Source organism: Bombina bombina, chromosome 1, assembly GCF_027579735.1.
Source record: "Bombina bombina isolate aBomBom1 chromosome 1, aBomBom1.pri, whole genome shotgun sequence".
Lineage (NCBI taxonomy): Eukaryota > Metazoa > Chordata > Amphibia > Anura > Bombinatoridae > Bombina > Bombina bombina.
Window position 1 is genome coordinate 425,849,214 of NC_069499.1, and position 19,000 is coordinate 425,868,213.

Sequence of the window (19,000 nt, forward strand, 5' to 3'; positions counted from 1 at the left end):
TCTTAGCAGCCAGTCCATTTTAGGTTCAGTACCATGGATAGCGCTTGCTTATTGGAGGCTTACATTTACCCACCAATAAGCAAGCATAACCCAGGTTCTCAACCAAAAATGGGCCGGCTCCTGTGCATCACATTCCTGCTTTTTAAATAAAGATAGCAAGAGAACGAAGAAAAATTGATAATAGGAATAAATTCGAACGTTGCTTAAAATTGCATGCTCTATCTGAATCATGAAAGAAAGAAATTTGTGTTTAGTGTCCTTTTAAGGGGATAAGCAAGCTGGATACTTGCCTAGATCTGCTAATTTTGTATTCAATAATTCTATTTCTATAATATAATTATTTATAGAAATGTATATACTGTGTATATATATATATATATATATATATATATATATATACACACATATACACATAGAGAGAAGCACACTCCCAGGAATGAACAATCATCTCAATAACTTGCTTGTTCTATGGCAATTTACCAACTGGGTTCAGCCTATTTTTAGCCCAGTAATACTTTTCACAGAGTAGAACTTCCCTGTAGTATATCAGTCTGATCCCACCTGTTAAGGTTTTATATATATATATATATATATATATATATATATATATATATATATATATATAATGTATTGTCTAAATAAATTGTTGCTTGTATTTGGAAGCCCAAAGAGTCTTGATTTTGTATTTTGACTTTTAAATTTAAGCGCTTTGATCACCCTGGCAGTTGCTCGGTTGCTTAACAAAAGTGTAAGTGCAGACTCCCACAATCATTGTAATTATATCAGTATGTGTGTTTTTATCTAGATTCACTAAATCTATAAATTCAGCACTATTGTAGAGTTCATATTTAGTGGGCAGGAGAGAAATTTACACATATATATGTATTTAATAGACATATACATGATATCTCGGCAAAACAAAATATGCAGAAAACATGGGAAAATGGAAATCAAGAAACCAATTTATAAATAGGGTTTAAAGATTGCATCCCTAAAATGTTTGTTCTTAGATGATAATCAAATTTTCGTGATTGTAAGTTACAGTAATTTCATTGTATTAAATGGGATCTCTACTAGCATTTGCATCTTCATAATCTGTATTTATCAGTTTGCCTTCCATCTTCTTTATTGGCAACCGCGATCATTTGCACTGTTTTTTACAGAAAACAGAAGTTACAAAAATTATGATTTTGAGAAATTGTGATATATAGTATCTAGAAACTTGAGTCTCCATCTTCTTTCATTAATAGAAATTCAGCAAAGGCAAACCTTGTTGTCTACAGTGAGATTTGAAACTGTTGTCAATATTTTAAATCTTGTCACTTTTCAAAGAACTGTTTTAGAAGATAATATAAGCTGCAGCCACTATCTTCTTATGGGAATTAATTCCCCAGAGTCTTCTAGATTTTAGATGAAAATCTCACCAAATTGGAAAGGTTTTCTCAAATAAGAGTTGAAAAAACAAAGAAAAAAAACAAACATTTTTTAAATATTAAAAGTTTAAAAAGATCATTACAAACACTCCCAGTTTATCCATCATCCCCATATAATGGATATCTCAGATCTCTCTGAAAGGCACTCTTTAGTTGCCAGTATGGGAAGTCTGCAAAATACCTAGCAAAGATCTTGCGCAATAGAAGCCAACAGAATTTTATAGCAGCTATTAAATATAAGAAGACACAAGTGACAAATATTGAGGATATTATGCAAGTTATTCTGACTTCATCTACTGTTTGCAAGATGATTGCCTTATGAATGAAAGTTTAGAAAATACAATCTACTTACAGTTTAGTAGAATCCAGCAGAAGCTTAACTTAGACAAGTACCAAAGCAGAGATTTGTGAATCCTTCATGCTTTATTGTTGCAGGAGAAAAAAATCTGAGGTTCCAGAAGTTGGAATGCCAGGTAAAAAAAAACTTGCCTCTACAAATATATTAGCAGGAAGTTCTAGCAAACTTCAAACACACTGAATAAAACTAAAATGGTGGCAGGAAGTGACCTCAAAAGGTCAGAGGTAAAACAGAGAAATATACATTAAAAATTAATACAATTATAAAACAGAACACTAGAGGGAGCACAAGAACTAAAATAACTAAATAAAGATATACATATGAAAGTATGGACAGAACATGCCCCGTCTGGTATCTGTAGATACCACTATATAAATCAACTAATAAAGAATAAACATACACATGTTAATTGAAGCCTCTTTATCCACGAGACCTGCAAGACAAAATAAGAGAGAGAAAAACATACAAAATTCAATTGCAAACATAAGTCCATGTTGTTTTTACATGAGAATTCTTGAAGAGAAACAGGCTGGCACTGTCTCCTGAAGTCATCTCTCTATTATCAACCAGCAGTGTTATCACTGTCCTTGTGAGATAGACGTAGTACTAGTTCTGTAATTGGCTTGGTGAAGGTTTTTACAACACCTTCTCTTGATACTTTTACTTTACGTATCTTGCCATCATCACTTGGTATAACTTTAACAATAAGACCTAATGGCCATTCTTTTCAATGAACAAGTTTGTCCTTCAGTAAGACCAGATCTCCAACGTGAATGTTTGGTCTGCTTGTCTGCCATTTGTGATGGCTTTGTAATGTAAGAAGATACTCTTGTCTCCATCTGCTCCAAAATGAATTGGCAAGATGCTGAACATGTTTCCATTGTTGTTTGTAAAGATCATTGGTATTGCAATGTTCTAAAGGAACTACATCTGCCCCAGTCCTCTGAGTAAGAAGAGTGGCAGGTGTCAATAAAACAAGAAACTCTAGATCTGAATTAACAGGTACCAGCGGTCGAGCATTAATTATAGCAAAATTTACAAAAGTCCCACAGCGCTACCCCAGTAATTATCTAAGCTGTACCAATAAACAGCTTTCCCCAAAGGCTGTCAAAGATATCAATAAAACAAATGGTGAGTAAGGACAGCGCTAAAAAAGCTGAAAGATGACTACAACCACTGTATGGGTAAAAATATAAGTTTAATTAATAAATATGTTAAGGTAAACATCAACTACAAGATGCCATATACTAGTGGCTAAATTTAAAATGTATAAAATATATATATAAGTGACCGGTCACTCAATACTAAATTAGTGTAGTCCTAAATATACAATCTTCTAAAATTGCTATAAATAGCTAAATGCAAACATTCTGAAATAGCTACAAACTTTGAAAATCCTGAAACAGGCTAAAAATAGCGTAAAAAATAAAGTCAATATGAACATTAACAAGAGCGGATATCAACAGTTAGATTGTATGATAGCAATAATATGTAAAAACAATAATAACAAAGTTATAGAACTTGAGGCACTTTGGTGGTCCGTAATATACAATTACAGCGTCTTTTGAAACTGTATTGAAACTTCAGAGATCAGCCTTAGAAACGGTTTAATGATTCCCTTACAACGGGTATGACAATATAACTTGACAGTCAGGCCCCCCACTTTGCGGGTATAAGGGAAAACTGAAGTGGTGTAGCAAAAGGTAATGAAGTACCTTTCCAATATATGGCTATCTCAGTCTTGTAGTGTTAAAACACTTACTTGCATCCTCAGATATGCATCCGTCTCTTACCCGCCTTTTTCAGTGGTCTTACTATGCACAACTCTCTTTCAGTGTACTGCTCCACTTCTATTGCTTGTTACGGCGTTGCCGGTCTGCAAAGTTTTCCTGTCACGTGCGTTGTCTTAACCACGTGCAACACTCCAGCCAATAGTGGCTTCAGTAAATCAGCTTTCCGTAAATGAGGATTCTGAGGTTCTGAGGTTATTTTAAATCTGCACAGAGTATAGGCTTTTACTTTCTTAATCCAACGCTGAACAGATAGTGCCCTTAGATCAGATTGTGCCCTTGATCTAAGGGCACAATCTGTTCAGCAGCGGATTAAGAAAGTAAAAGTCTATACTCTGCGCAGAGTTAAAATAACCTCAGAACCTCAGAATCCTCATTTACGGAAAGCCATGGGCACTAAAAGGTCTTGTATTAGTTGGAGATTTTTGCGAGTTGGGGGTTTAAAGAACAAGATCGTTTTCTACACTCTGTTTAGATTTTGGTATTCATCTGTCCTCTTTCTTTGCTTATTTACAGACCCGCCACTGGATTGAAACATTAAGACTGGAAACTGGGGCTGACTTGTCCCTTGGAGAAATAGATAAGTTAATCGGACTATACTTAGCATGGAACTTTTCCATTTTTAATATATATACAGGGAGTGCAGAATTATTAGGCAAGTTGTATTTTTGAGGATTAATTTTATTATTGAACAACAACCATGTTCTCAATGAACCCAAAAAACTCATTAATATCAAAGCTGAATAGTTTTGGAAGTAGTTTTTAGTTTGTTTTTAGTTATAGCTATTTTCGGGGGATATCTGTGTGTGCAGGTGACTATTACTGTGCATAATTATTAGGCAACTTAACAAAAAACAAATATATACCCATTTCAATTATTTATTTTTACCAGTGAAACTAATATAACATCTAAACATTCACAAATATACATTTCTGACATTCAAAAACAAAACAAAAACAAATCAGTGACCAATATAGCCACCTTTCTTTGCAAGGACACTCAAAAGCCTGCCATCCATGGATTCTGTCAGTGTTTTGATCTGTTCACCATCAACATTGCGTGCAGCAGCAACCACAGCCTCCCAGACACTGTTCAGAGAGGTGTACTGTTTTCCCTCCTTGTAAATCTCACATTTGATGATGGACCATAGGTTCTCAATGAGGTTCAGATCAGGTGAACAAGGAGGCCATGTCATTAGATTTTCTTCTTTTATACCCTTTCTTGCCAGTCACGCTGTGGAGTACTTGGACGCGTGTGATGGAGCATTGTCCTGCATGAAAATCATGTTTTTCTTGAAGGATGCAGACTTCTTCCTGTACCACTGCTTGAAGAAGGTGTCTTCCAGAAACTGGCAGTAGGACTGGGAGTTGAGCTTGACTCCATCCTCAACCCGAAAAGGCCCCACAAGCTCATCTTTGATGATAGCAGCCCAAACCAGTACTCCACCTCCACCTTGCTGGCGTCTGAGTCGGACTGGAGCTCTCTGCCCTTTACCAATCCAGCCACGGGCCCATCCATCTGGCCCATCAAGACTCACACATTTCATCAGTCCATAAAACCTTAGAAAAATCAGTCTTGAGATATTTCTTGGCCCAGTCTTGACGTTTCAGCTTGTGTGTCTTGTTCAGTGGTGGTCGTCTTTTAGCCTTTCTTACCTTGGCCATGTCTCTGAGTATTGCACACCTTGTGCTTTTGGGCACTCCAGTGATGTTGCAGCTCTGAAATATGGCCAAACTGGTGGCAAGTGGCATCTTGGCAGCTGCATGCTTGACTTTTCTCAGTTCATGGGCAGTTATTTTGTGCCTTGGTTTTTCCACACGCTTCTTGCGTCCATGTTGACTATTTTGAATGAAACGCTTGATTGTTCGATGATCACGCTTCAGAAGCTTTGCAATTTTAAGAGTGCTGCATCCCTCTGCAAGATATCTCACTATTTTTGACTTTTCTGAGCCTGTCAAGTCCTTCTTTTGACCCATTTTGCCAAAGGAAAGGAAGTTGCCTAATAATTATGCACACCTGATATAGGGTGTTGATGTCATTAGACCACACCCCTTCTCATTGCAGAGATGCACATCACCTAATATGCTTAATTGGTAGTAGGCTTTCGAGCCTATACAGCTTGGAGTAAGACAACATGCATAAAGAGGATGATGTGGTCAAAATACTAATTTGCCTAATAATTCTGCACTCCCTGTATAATACTCTTAATACTATTCAGGGTGAAACTCATATTGAATCTTTACATGTAAAATGGAACAGACTGCTCCCTGAACTATCAATAGAAAATTTCTCCCAAAGTGTCCAACTAGCTGAAAAAACTTGTCTCTATAAACTGGCACCGATCGCACTTCAAATGAATAAATATGGCATATATTACAGAGCGCTGCTAAATGGTCCGGCAATGACGGGCATTGCTCTAATTGTCGGGCTAAAGATGCAGACATTGTACATTGTTTTTGGAAATGCCCTAAAATTATTCAATTCTGGAGCAAAATCACCTGTTGGTTAAATAGACTATTGGGAAATTACATTAAAATACAACTAATACAAGCCTACAAACTTGTGTATACAGTTATTATGATAGTACAGAACTTAATTTTAAAGAACTGGAAAAGTAGATCTGGGCTCAAATTTTCTGAATTTTTGAAAATTCTGCAAAATCAAATGACTTTGGAACAATTCGGCCTGATGATTTATAATGAAAAAGAGATAAAATGCTTCTTTCTAAAATGGGATAAACTGATCTTATCTCTCCCTCCAGAAGTCCAGATCCAAGTGGTCTCCTCTTTTAAGAAATCAGCTTGGTTCAATCAACAGATAATTAGAGGTATTTTCCCAGGTGGATGGCAAAGAAGGATTTAAAACTTATCCCCCCCTCCTTTTTTTTTTTTTTTCTCTCCGCCCTCTCCCTTTCCTTTATAATCTAGTCCAGTGCTTGCAGATTGGCATCATTTCCACTACATGGATCTTTTCTTTCTGTTTCTCTTTTTAATTAATTTTTTATCTCTGTTTTTTTTCTTTTCTGTTTGGTGGGTAATGCAGGCAAGCTTAAAGGTAATTCCGGTTTTGCTTCTTTAGACATGTTATTATCCACAATTTCTATTCTTTGTACTGAATACAACAACTAGTTTATATGTGGTTTACAATGGTTTTACATATAGTCACATGTCAAGTGTGTTTTTACATGGTTCCTCCTTCCAGGAGTTAAGAACCTACTCTATTTTCTTTGTCCTAAATAACCAAGCTGAGTTTACTGAAAACCATTGTAGTAAGGTTTTTTATTTTTGTAATTATGTGAAAAATCACAGATGATGTTTATGGACATGTCATTATGTTATTGCTTTGTATTTTCAATGTATCGGTACTAAGTTTCAATATAATCTTAAAAATCCCCCCCCCAAAAAAAAACAACAACATTTTTTAAATATTAAAAGTTTAAAAAGATCATTACGAACTCTCCCAGTTTACCCATCATGCCCATATACAAATAGCATTTTTCAGAAATACAGCTCTATCCAATTGCAAAACACACACAAAAACCCCATGAGTCCCATTAACCCATCTCTGTTTTCTGTGATCGGAATTCATTATTGATAGTTAACATTGCCATTGTGGGAAAATGGAGAATGAATCTCATGGCAATTTAACTCGAGAAAATTGTGAATGCTTTGATTAGGAAAAAGAAAAAGAAAAGAAAACAGACAATCTTGTTTGTTTTTATATTAAAAGAGAAAATCTGAAAGGGCCCAATCATCTAAAGCTAAGAGAGACACCTACATAAAAATATAATGCTCAACAAAGCACCCACAGATTTTACCTCCTACATATAATCAGGCCCTAAATGTTTTACGGTAAACAATGGGCTCCGATGGAACAGTGAGCCTGCTTTCTTAAAAGTAAGAAGCCGTGGTTATCAACCCCTGCTGCTTACCCTTTCCCCCACCACTGAGTTCACAGTGATTGACAGGCCCTGCTAGTGCACAACCAAGGTGCAGTGATGCACAAGTAAGTGCATGTGCAGTAGCAGACGTACAGTACATCCACTGTAGTATTGAACAAAGCAGGGCAGACAGTCAGAATCTTTTCCAACCACAGCTTTGTACATGGGGCTCATTCTATCAACAGAGCCACTGCTCTATTGTTTTCCCTAAATGTGCTCTAGTATACACCACACTGCCACAAATAGATTACACAGTTTTCTTTTGACTTAGTAAATTTCAGTATATCAGTAAAAAGTCTTTGATAAAGAAAATAAATTAGAAAAATTCAAAGATAACTGACATAAAAACATATTTTAAATAAATAATTTAATAAATAAATTATAACAATGTACCTATCCACAATGTGCTATAAATAGAAAAGTTAAATTACCTTCATACAATTTGCCTTTAGAAGACAATGTTCTTTTCCGAAGTTTGCAGGTTTCCCCATCACAATCACTGTCTGGGTTAGATCTTAAAAGCTCAGCCTTAACAAAACAAAGACAATTTAACCAAATACATAGAATAAATTTAAAAGCATCCTACTGTAGCAATTTACATCATATCATGCCTGCTGCTTTATTTTGATGGATATTAATCAAAATAAAAATATGTTATGACACAGCTTTATTGTCTTCAACAGGTGGAAATTCTGTACAGTAAAGTCTAGAATTTTTACATCATTATATATTGTTTGCCCTTTACAAAAATGCAGAGAAATAAAAAAAAATTAATGCTATAACACAATCCAATAAAAAAAGAATTAAAGCTTGTCATTGTTTAAAGGGACATAGAAGCCATAATTAAACTGTCATGATTCAGAGAGAATATTTTTTTAAACAAATTTCAAATGTATTTCTATTGTCAAATTTACATTTTCCAATTGATATCCATGATCAAACCTTAATTCCTGTCCATAAGATTATATGAGGCAGACTCAGTAATGTGCATGTCGTCAGCACTATATTGCAGCGGTGTTTATAGCATTGTTATACAAGCAACCTGTAGAAGGAGTTGTAGCTGCAGCAAACACTGCAACATTACATTACACACACAGCTCTGCATTCCCTTGCTGCTACTGCACACACATTTTGGTTGTCTTCCTTGTAAAGATAAAAGCAGTTTGTATTTAGTCTTCTATAGTAAACATGTCTTCTAGCTATATATATATATATTTCAAAAATGTGTGTTGGTACCTTAACTGCAACATTGTGCATGAAAGGGCTAAAATGTTTCATAGTTATACTCACCACTGCCGGCCCACTTTGAAGAATGCTTTTTATCAAGTGGTGACATATTCACCGCTCATTCAATGTTTGTGTGAGCCCAACGGCAAGAATCATATATAGCTTAACTCTTGCCATATGGCTCCCACAAACATTAAGGCCTAGATTTGGAGTTCGGCGGTAGCCGTCAAAACCAGCGTTAGAGGCTCCTAACGCTGGTTTTGGCCGCCCGCTGGTATTTGGAGTCAGTGATTAAAGGGTCTAACGCTCACTTTTCAGCCGCGACTTTTCCATACCGCAGATCCCCCTACGCCATTTGCGTAGCCTATCTTTTCAATGGGATCTTTCTAACGCCGGTATTTAGAGTCGTTTCTGAAGTGAGCGTTAGAGCTCTAACGACAAAATTCCAGCCGCCTGAAAATAGCAGGAGTTAAGAGCTTTCTGGCTAACGCCGGTTTATAAAGCTCTTAACTACTGTACCCTAAAGTACACTAACACCCATAAACTACCTATGTACCCCTAAACCGAGCTCCCCCCACATCACCGCCACTCGATTAACATTTTTAACCCCTAATCTGCCGACCGCCACCTACGTTATACTTATGTACCCCTAATCTGCTGCCCCTAACCCCGCCGACCCCTGTATTACATTTATTAACCCCTAACCTGCCCCCCACAACGTCGCCGCCAGCTACTTAAAATAATTAACCCCTAATCTTCCGACCGCAAAGCGCCGCCACCTACGTTATCCCTATGTACCCCTAATCTGCTACCCCTAACACCGCCGACCCCTATATTATATTTATTAACCCCTAATCTGCCCCCCTCAACGTCGCCGACACCTGCCTACACTTATTAACCCCTAATCTGCCGAGCGGACCTGAGCGCTACTATAATAAAGTTATTAACCCCTAACCCGCCTCACTAACCCTATCATAAATAGTATTAACCCCTAATCTGCCCTCCCTAACATCGCCGACACCTAACTTCAATTATTAACCCCTAATCTGCCGAGCGGACCTCACCGCTATTCTAATAAATGTATTAACCCCTAAAGCTAAGTCTAACCCTAACACTAACACCCCCCTAACTTAAATATAATTTACATCTAACGAAATAAATTAACTCTTATTAAATAAATTATTCCTATTTAAAGATAAATACTTACCTGTAAAATAAATCCTAATATAGCTACAATATAAATTATAATTATATTATAGCTATTTTAGGATTAATATTTATTTTACAGGCAACTTTGCAATTATTTTAACCAGGTACAATAGCTATTAAATAGTTAAGAACTATTTAATAGTTACCTAGTTAAAATAATAACAAATTTACCTGTAAAATAAATCCTAACCTAAGATATAATTAAACTTAACACTACCCTATCAATAAAATAATTAAATAAACTACCTACAATTACCTACAAATAAACCTAACACTACCCTATCAATAAAATAATTAAATAAACTACCTACAATTACCTACAATTAACTTAACACTACACTATCAATAAATTAATTAAACACAATACCTACAAATAAATACAATTAAATAAACTATCTAAAGTACAAAAAATAAAAAAGAACTAAGTTACAAAAAATAAAAAAATATTTACAAACATAAGAAAAATATTACAACAATTTTAAACTAATTACACCTACTCTAAGCCCCCTAATAAAATAACAAAGCCCCCCAAAATAAAAAATTCCCTACCCTATTCTAAATTAAATAAGTTACAAGCTCTTTTACCTTACCAGCCCTGAACAGGGCCCTGTTCAGCTCTTTTGCCTGTAAAAGAATAAATACAATACCCCCCCCCCCAACATTACAACCCACCACCCACATACCCCTAATCTAACCCAAACCCCCCTTAAATAAACCTAACACTAAGCCCCTGAAGATCTTCCTACCTTGTCTTCACCATCCAGGTATCACCGATCCGTCCTGGCTCCAACATCTTCATCCAACCCAAGCGGGGGTTGGCAATCCATAATCCGGTGCTGAAGAGGTCCAGAAGAGGCTCCAAAGTCTTCCTCCTATCCGGCAAGAAGAGGACATCCGGACCGGCAAACATCTTCTCCAAGCGGCATCTTCGATCTTCTTCCATCCGGAGCGAAGCGGCAGGATCCTGAAGACCTCCAGCGCGGAACATCCATCCGGACCGACGACTGAACGACGAATGACTGTTCCTTTAAGGGACGTCATCCAAGATGGCGTCCCTCGAATTCCGATTGGCTGATAGGATTCTATCAGCCAATCGGAATTAAGGTAGGAATTTTCTGATTGGCTGATGGAATCAGCCAATCAGAATCTAGTTCATTCCGATTGGCCGATCCAATCAGCCAATCAGATTGAGCTCGCATTCTATTGGCTGGATCGGCCAATCGGATTGAACTAGATTCTGATTGGCTGATTCCATCAGCCAATCAGAAAATTCCTACCTTAATTCCGATTGGCTGATAGAATCCTATCAGCCAATCGGAATTCGAGGGACGCCATCTTGGATGACGTCCCTTAAAGGAACAGTCATTCGTCGTTCAGTCGTCGGTCCGGATGGATGTTCCGCGCTGGAGGTCTTCAGGATCCTGCAGCTTCGCTCCGGATGGAAGAAGATCGAAGATGCCGCTTGGAGAAGATGTTTGCCGGTCCGGATGTCCTCTTCTTGCCGGATAGGAGGAAGACTTTGGAGCCTCTTCTGGACCTCTTCAGCACCGGATTATGGATCGCCAACCCCCGCTTGGGTTGGATGAAGATGTTGGAGCCAGGACGGATCGGTGATACCTGGATGGTGAAGACAAGGTAGGAAGATCTTCAGGGGCTTAGTGTTAGGTTTATTTAAGGGAGGTTTGGGTTAGATTAGGGGTATGTGGGTGGTGGGTTGTAATGTTGGGGGGGGGGGTATGGTATGTTTTTTTTTACAGGCAAAAGAGCTGAAATTCTTGGGGCATGCCCCGCAAAGGGCCCTGTTCAGGGCTGGTAAGGTAAAAGAGCTTGTAACTTTTTTAATTTAGAATAGGGTAGGGAATTTTTTATTTTGGGGGGCTTTGTTATTTTATTAGGGGGCTTAGAGTAGGTGTAATTAGTTTAAAATTGTTGTAATATTTTTCTTATGTTTGTAAATATTTTTTTATTTTTTGTAACTTAGTTCTTTTTTATTTTTTGTACTTTAGATAGTTTATTTAATTGTATTTATTTGTAGCAATTGTGTTTAATTAATTTATTGATAGTGTAGTGTTAGGTTAATTGTAGGTAATTGTAGGTAGTTTATTTAATTATTTTATTGATAGGGTAGTGTTAAGTTTAATTATATCTTAGGTTAGGATTTATTTTACAGGTAAATTTGTTATTATTTTAACTAGGTAACTATTAAATAGTTCTTAACTATTTAATAGTTATTGTACCTGGTTAAAATAATTACAAAGTTGCCTGTAAAATAAATATTAATCCTAAAATAGCTATAATATAATTATAATTTATATTGTAGCTATATTAGGATTTATTTTACAGGTAAGTATTTAGCTTTAAATAGGAATAATTTATTTAATAAGAGTTAATTAATTTCGTTAGATGTAAATTATATTTAAGTTAGGGGGGTGTTAGTGTTAGGGTTAGACTTAGCTTTAGGGGTTAATACATTTATTAGAATAGCGGTGAGGTCCGCTCGGCAGATTAGGGGTTAATAATTGAAGGTAGCTGTCGGCGATGTTAGGGAGGGCAGATTAGGGGTTAATACTATTTATGATAGGGTTAGTGAGGCGGATTAGGGGTTAATAACTTTATTATAGTAGCGCTCAGGTCCGCTCGGCAGATTAGGGGTTAATAAGTGTAGGCAGGTGGAGGCGACGTTGAGGGGGGCAGATTAGGGGTTAATAAATATAATATAGGGGTCGGCGATGTTAGGGCAGCAGATTAGGGGTACATAGGGATAACGTAGGTTGCGGTGGTTTACGGAGCGGCAGATTAGGGGTTAAAAAAAATATGCAGGGGTCAGCGATAGCGGGGGCGTCAGATTAGGGGTTAATAAGTGTAAGGTTAGGGGTGTTTAGACTCGGGGTACATGTTAGAGTGTTAGGTGCAGACGTAGGAAGTGTTTCCCCATAGGAAACAATGGGGCTGCGTTAGGAGCTGAACGCTGCTTTTTTGCAGGTGTTAGGTTTTTTTTCAGCTCAAACAGCCCCATTGTTTCCTATGGGAGAATCGTGCACGAGCACGTTTTTGAGGCCGGCCGCGTCCGTAAGCAACTCTGGTATCGAGAGTTGCATTTGCGGTAAAAATGCTCTACGCTCCTTTTTTGGAGCCTAACGCAGCATTTGTTTGAACTCTCGATACCCGAGTTAATTTTATGGTGCGGCCAGAAAAAAGCCCGCGGAGCGTTAACAGCCCTTTTACCGCCAAACTCCAAATCTAGGCCTAAATGAGCGGTGAATACGTCACTGCTTGAAAAAAAGCGTTCTTCAAATTGAGCTGGCAGTTGTGGGGGTGAGTATAATAAACTAGAAAACATTTTAACCCTTTCAGGGACAATGTTAATGTAAATATAAAGTAAAGGTACCGATATACATTTTTATTTAAACAAGGATTTCATATTTCTTTATAATGTAGGCTTATCTTACCATCACTTTAAATTATATTATTACTGTATATTATTATGTAAATTTTGAGAGGGGCCTGGAACATAACTCTCTGACATCCCATTGGCATTACTAAATTTAAAATTATATTTTATGCATATACATTAGATTTTTGTATTTATTGATTAAGCATCATATATATATATATATATATATATATATATATATATATATATATATATATATATATATATATATATATATAAATATATATATACACACACACACACACACACACATATGCACTGTATATATAGATGTATGTTTTTATTTAGATAAGATTGGAGTTTCATTGAAACAAAAAAATAAACTTGCAGAAGAAAAAATAGTCTACAATTTTGTTTAAGGTTATTAATGTATTTTTTTCATTTGCTTTCTTAATAATATTATTAATTGTTATTATATTAATAACATTAAACATTTTAATAGTATATCCCTTTAATTTTCCTTAGGCAATCAAGAATTTAGTAGGTCAGCCATACCCAGAGCTGTCACAGACTGAATTAGTCAGCATTAAAGGCCCCTGAGTGTAATTATAAAGATGAACAATGCTTACATTACTGGTTACTCCATTTTGCATTATTTGCACCTAAAATGACACGTCCTGCATTCTGACTTTATTCAAGGCTTATCAAATCTGTCCTTGTCTAACCCAAAGTAGGTTTAAAACTATGTCTAGTATCCATCAACAAAAAACTGTTTCATTGTTAGAGAATATTTTATAATACCCATAAATTGCCAGATAAGCAATGACTGCTATGTAATTAACATAATATTTATTCATTCTATTTAACTTTTGTTTAAATGGGTTATATAAAGTTTAGGTCACATGCTAACATTTTGAACATATTAATGGGTAGGCATGTGCATTTCTGTTGTACCAAAGGAAACGAATGCTGAAGATGGCAGCCGCCAGTGGCAATTGGCTATTTCTGAGACGGATTTCTTCTTGTGAAAGTGCAGCACAATGAGATAGGGATTTGCACAGATTTTAGCGTGTTGCCCTTTTACAAGAACAAATCCAGCTCTGAAAATAGCCAAATGTTGCAGACGGCCGCCATATTCGGCATTAACTTCCTTACAAATGACACAAATGCACATACCTATTAAAGGGACATAAAGGAACAATAATATAATTATTTTTACGCTGTAACATCTTACTATTGCACTACAGCTTGCACATCACCTTGTGTTTAACCCCTGCAAATAGGTTAAATATATCATTAAAGCCATCTCTAGACTGGTAATTAACTACTGGTCGGGAAACAGACATAGCCATATAGGTGCAAACAATAGTGCAATAATAAAATGCTGCAGCACATTAAAGCATTTTATTAAAGCTCTTTTATATCCAATTAAAGGGATACAAACAGTCTGTTTCATTGCTTTAATAAAAAAAAAAAAACACTAAGCAGTGGGTTATACTTAATAAAAATTATTGCAATACGTATTAGTCACCATTTTAAAAGGATTTTTTTTTTTTTAAACGTCATTTTTACAGGGTCCATTACTTCCTGTCACAGCCCCACAAGGGGGCTGGGATCTCTACAGTAAGGCATATCTAGCTTGATGTCATAAATCTAGAGTAACCTGAGCTGGTTTACCATTAAGTGAACACTATAGACACAGGAAGAATTTTTTGCCCATGCTCAGAGGAGGACTAAAGTTACCAACATGTTAGCTCCCTCATCAACCTGAAAGCAGTGGAAACACTGAGCATTTCTAGACATGTTTCTGTTTCTTTTTATGTGTAATTTTATATAGCATATTTGTTTTTGCTAAAGGAGCACAGTTTTTATCCCTTTTATAATAAACAAAATATATTAAAAATATCTTGTCGTTAAAATTGACATTGACTTTTTTAGCAAAACATTTTGCACAATTAAAATACCTTTGTACTTTCATCTCTTAGATTAAATGTTAGCTCTAAATTTGTAAGAAATTGATCGGAGAATTCAGGATACATATCCAAAACTTCTAATAGATCGTCTCGTTGTATTTTATGAAGATCACAATACGTTAAAGCTCTAACATCAGCATTGGATTTTCCAGGCTTGGCATAAAGATGCACCATCTCCCCAAAAATGTCATTCTTCCCTAAAAAAAAGAAGAAGGAAGTTTTAACTGATACTGCATGTATTAATGTATGCTGGACATTCTTATGAATAAAATGTCATCAAATTCCAAAAAAAATATAAAATTGAAAGAAAAGGTCAACAATAAAAACTTAAGAAGTTTACAAATAGTATAATTCAGCACACCAGGAGCCTTCTAGTATTAATTCTGAAATAATACAAAGGGACGCATACTATTTTAATTTTGGTATTAATTGGTTAAAACATTTAAAAAAAAACATGAGCATTCAGACACAGCATCCATTACCCTGAAATGATGAAATATCTAAACGAATGTCTGAATTTTTTTTTACTGTTACCTGCTTTTAGTTTTAGAGAAAAGAAAAGTCAAGCTTGCTGATTTTTTTCCCCAAAAAGCACTTTTCAATTAAAACAAATATATAATTCTACAATGTAAAAGCTAAACGTTTGACTAAAGGGACAGTCTAGTTAAAATTAAACTTTAATGATTCAGATAGGGCATGCAATTTTAAACAACTTTCCAATTTACTTTTACCATCAAAACAAAATTTATGCTTACCTGATAAATTTCTTTCTCTTGTGGTGTATCCAGTTCATCCATTACTTGTGGGATATTCTCCTTCCCAACAGGAAGTTGCAAGAGGACACCCACAGCAGAGCTGTCTATATAGCTCCTCCTCTAACTGCCACCCCCAGTCATTCGACCGAAGACAAGCAAGAAAAAGGAGAAACTATAGGGTGCAGTGGTGACTGAAGTTTAAAAATGAAAAACACCTGCCTTAAAGTTACAGGGCGGGCCGTGGACTGGATACACCACAAGAGAAAGAAATTTATCAGGTAAGTATAAATTTTGTTTTCTCTTGTAAGGTGTATCCAGTCCACGGGTTGATCCATTACTTGTGGGATACCAATACCAAAGCTTTAGGACACGGATGAAGGGAGGGACAAGGCAGGAACTTAAACGGAAGGCACCACTGCCTGCAAGACCTTTCTCCCAAAAATAGCCTCAGAGGAAGCAAAAGTATCAAATTTGTAGAATTTAGAAAAAGTATGAAGCGAAGACCAAGTCGCCGCCTTACAAATCTGTTCAACAGAGGCCTCATTTTTAAAAGCCCATGTGGAAGCTACCGCTCTAGTGGAATGAGCTGTAATTCTTTCAGGAGGCTGCTGGCCAGCAGTCTCATAAGCTAAACGGATAATTCTTCTCAGCCAAAAAGAAAGAGAAGATGTCGAAGCCTTTTGGCCTCTCCTCTGTCCAGAGTAGACGACAAACAATGCAGATGTTTGACGAAAATCCTTAGTAGCTTGTAAATAAAACTTTAAAGCATGAACCACGTCAAGATTGTGTAATAGACGTTCCTTCTTTGAAGAAGGATTAGGACACAGTGTTGGAACAACATTCTCCTGATTGATATTCTTATTAGATACCACCTTAGGAAGAAACCCAGGTTTGGTATGCAAAACTACCTTATCTGCATGGAAGATCAGATAAGGGGAATCACACTGTAAGGCAGATAACTCTGACACTCTTCGAGTCGAAGAGATAGCTCCAAAAACAGAACTTTCAAGATAAAAGTTTGATTTAAAAAAAAAGAAAAAAAAGAAAAAAAAAAAGTTTGATATCTATGGAATGCAGAGGTTCAAACGGAACCCCTTGAAGAACTTTAAGAACTAAATTTAAACTCCATGGCGGAGCAAAAGGTTTAAACACAGGCTTGATTCTAACTAAAGCCTGACAAAACGCCTGAACGTCTGGAACATCTGCCAGACGCTTGTGTAAGAATAGACAGAGCAGAAATCTGTCCCTTTAAGAAACTAGCTGACAATCCCTTCTCCAATCCTTCTTGGAGAAAGGATAATATCCTAGGAATCCTGACCTTACTCCATGGGTAACCCTTGGATTCACACCAATGAAGATATTTACACCATATCTTATGATAGATTTTCCTGGTGACAGGCTTTCGAGTCTGAATCAAGGTATCAATGACCGACTCGGAGAAACCACGTTTTGATAAAATCAAGCGTTCAATCTCCAAGCAGTCAGCCGCAGAGAAATTAGATTTGGATGTTTGAATGGACCTTGGAGTAGAGTCCATGGTGGAAAGGATGACTTGTCCACCAGATCTGCATACCGAGTCCTGTGTGGACACGCAGGTGCTATCAAAATCACAGAAGCTCTCTCCTGCTTGATATTGGCAATCAGACGAGGGAGGAGAGGAAATGGTGGGAACACATAAGCCAGGCTGAAGGACCAGGGCACTGCTAGAGCATCTATCAGCGCTGCCTGGGTATCCCTTGACCTGGACCCGTAACAAGGAAGCTTGGCATTCTGACGAGATGCCATCAGATCCAGTTCTGGTTTGCCCCATAGTTGAATCAGCTGGGCAAATACTTCCGGATGGAGCTCCCACTCCCCAGGATGAAAAGTCTGCCGACTTAGAAAATCCGCCTCCCAGTTCTCTACTCCTGGGATATGTATAGCTGAGAGATGGCAAGAGTGAACCTCTGCCCATAGAATTATCTTTGAAACCTCCAACATTGCCAGGGGGCTTCTTGTTCCCCCCTGATGGTTGATATAGGCTACAGTCGTGATATTGTCCGACTGAAATCTGATGAACCTGACCGCAGCTAGTTGAGGCCAAGCCTGAAGAGCATTGAATATCGCTCTCAGCTCCAGAATGTTTATCGGAAGGAGGGCTTCCTCCTGAGTCCACGAACCCTGAGCCTTCAGGAAGTTCCAGACTGTGCCCCAGCCCAGAAGGCTGGCATCTGTTGTCACTATAGTCCACTCTGGCCTGTGGAAACTCATTCCCCTGGACAGATGGACTCGAGATAACCACCAGAGAAGAGAATCCCTGGTCTCTTGATCCAGATTTAGCAGAGGGGACATATCTGTGTAGTCCCCATTCCACTGATTGAGCATGCAAAGTTGCAGTGGTCTGAGATGTAGGTGGGCAAACGGAACTATGTCCATTGCCGCTACCATTAGGCCGATTACGATTACGACTGGAATGAAGAGCACGGCAGGAAGTTAGAAGCTTTGATAACCTGACCTCTGTCAGAAAAATTTTAATTTCTACTGAATCTATCAGTGTTCCTAGGAAGGAAACTCTTGTGAGAGGGGAGAGAGAACTCTTTTCTTCGTTCACCTTCCACCCATGAGACCTCAGAAAGGCCAGAACAATGTCCGTATGGGACTTGGCGATTTGAAAAGTCAACGCCTGTATCAGAATGTCGTCTAGGTAAGGAGCCACCGCTATGCCCCGTGGCCTTAGAACCACCAGTAGGGACCCTAGAACCTTCATAAAGATTCTTGGTGCCATGGCTAACCCGAAGGGAAGAGCCACAAACTGGTAATGCCTGTCTAAGAAGGCGAACCTGAGGAACTGATGATGATCTCTGTGAATTGGAATGTGGAGATAAGCATCCTTTAAGTCCACGGTAGTCATATATTGACCCTCCTGGATCATAGGGAGGAT

General features: G+C 37.3%; 1 protein-coding gene across 1 annotated transcript in view; it reads right to left on the reverse strand.

The window, feature by feature from the left end:
- KCNH7 (potassium voltage-gated channel subfamily H member 7) overlaps positions 1 to 19,000 on the reverse strand; it is a 1,107,705-nt gene that overhangs the window by 126,158 nt on the left and 962,547 nt on the right. The window contains exons 11-12 of the mRNA XM_053698381.1: positions 15,317 to 15,522; positions 7,954 to 8,050 (exon numbers count right to left, since the gene is read on the reverse strand). Coding sequence (XP_053554356.1) covers positions 7,954 to 8,050; positions 15,317 to 15,522 — 303 coding nt within the window. The remainder of the gene's footprint in view (positions 1 to 7,953; positions 8,051 to 15,316; positions 15,523 to 19,000) is intronic.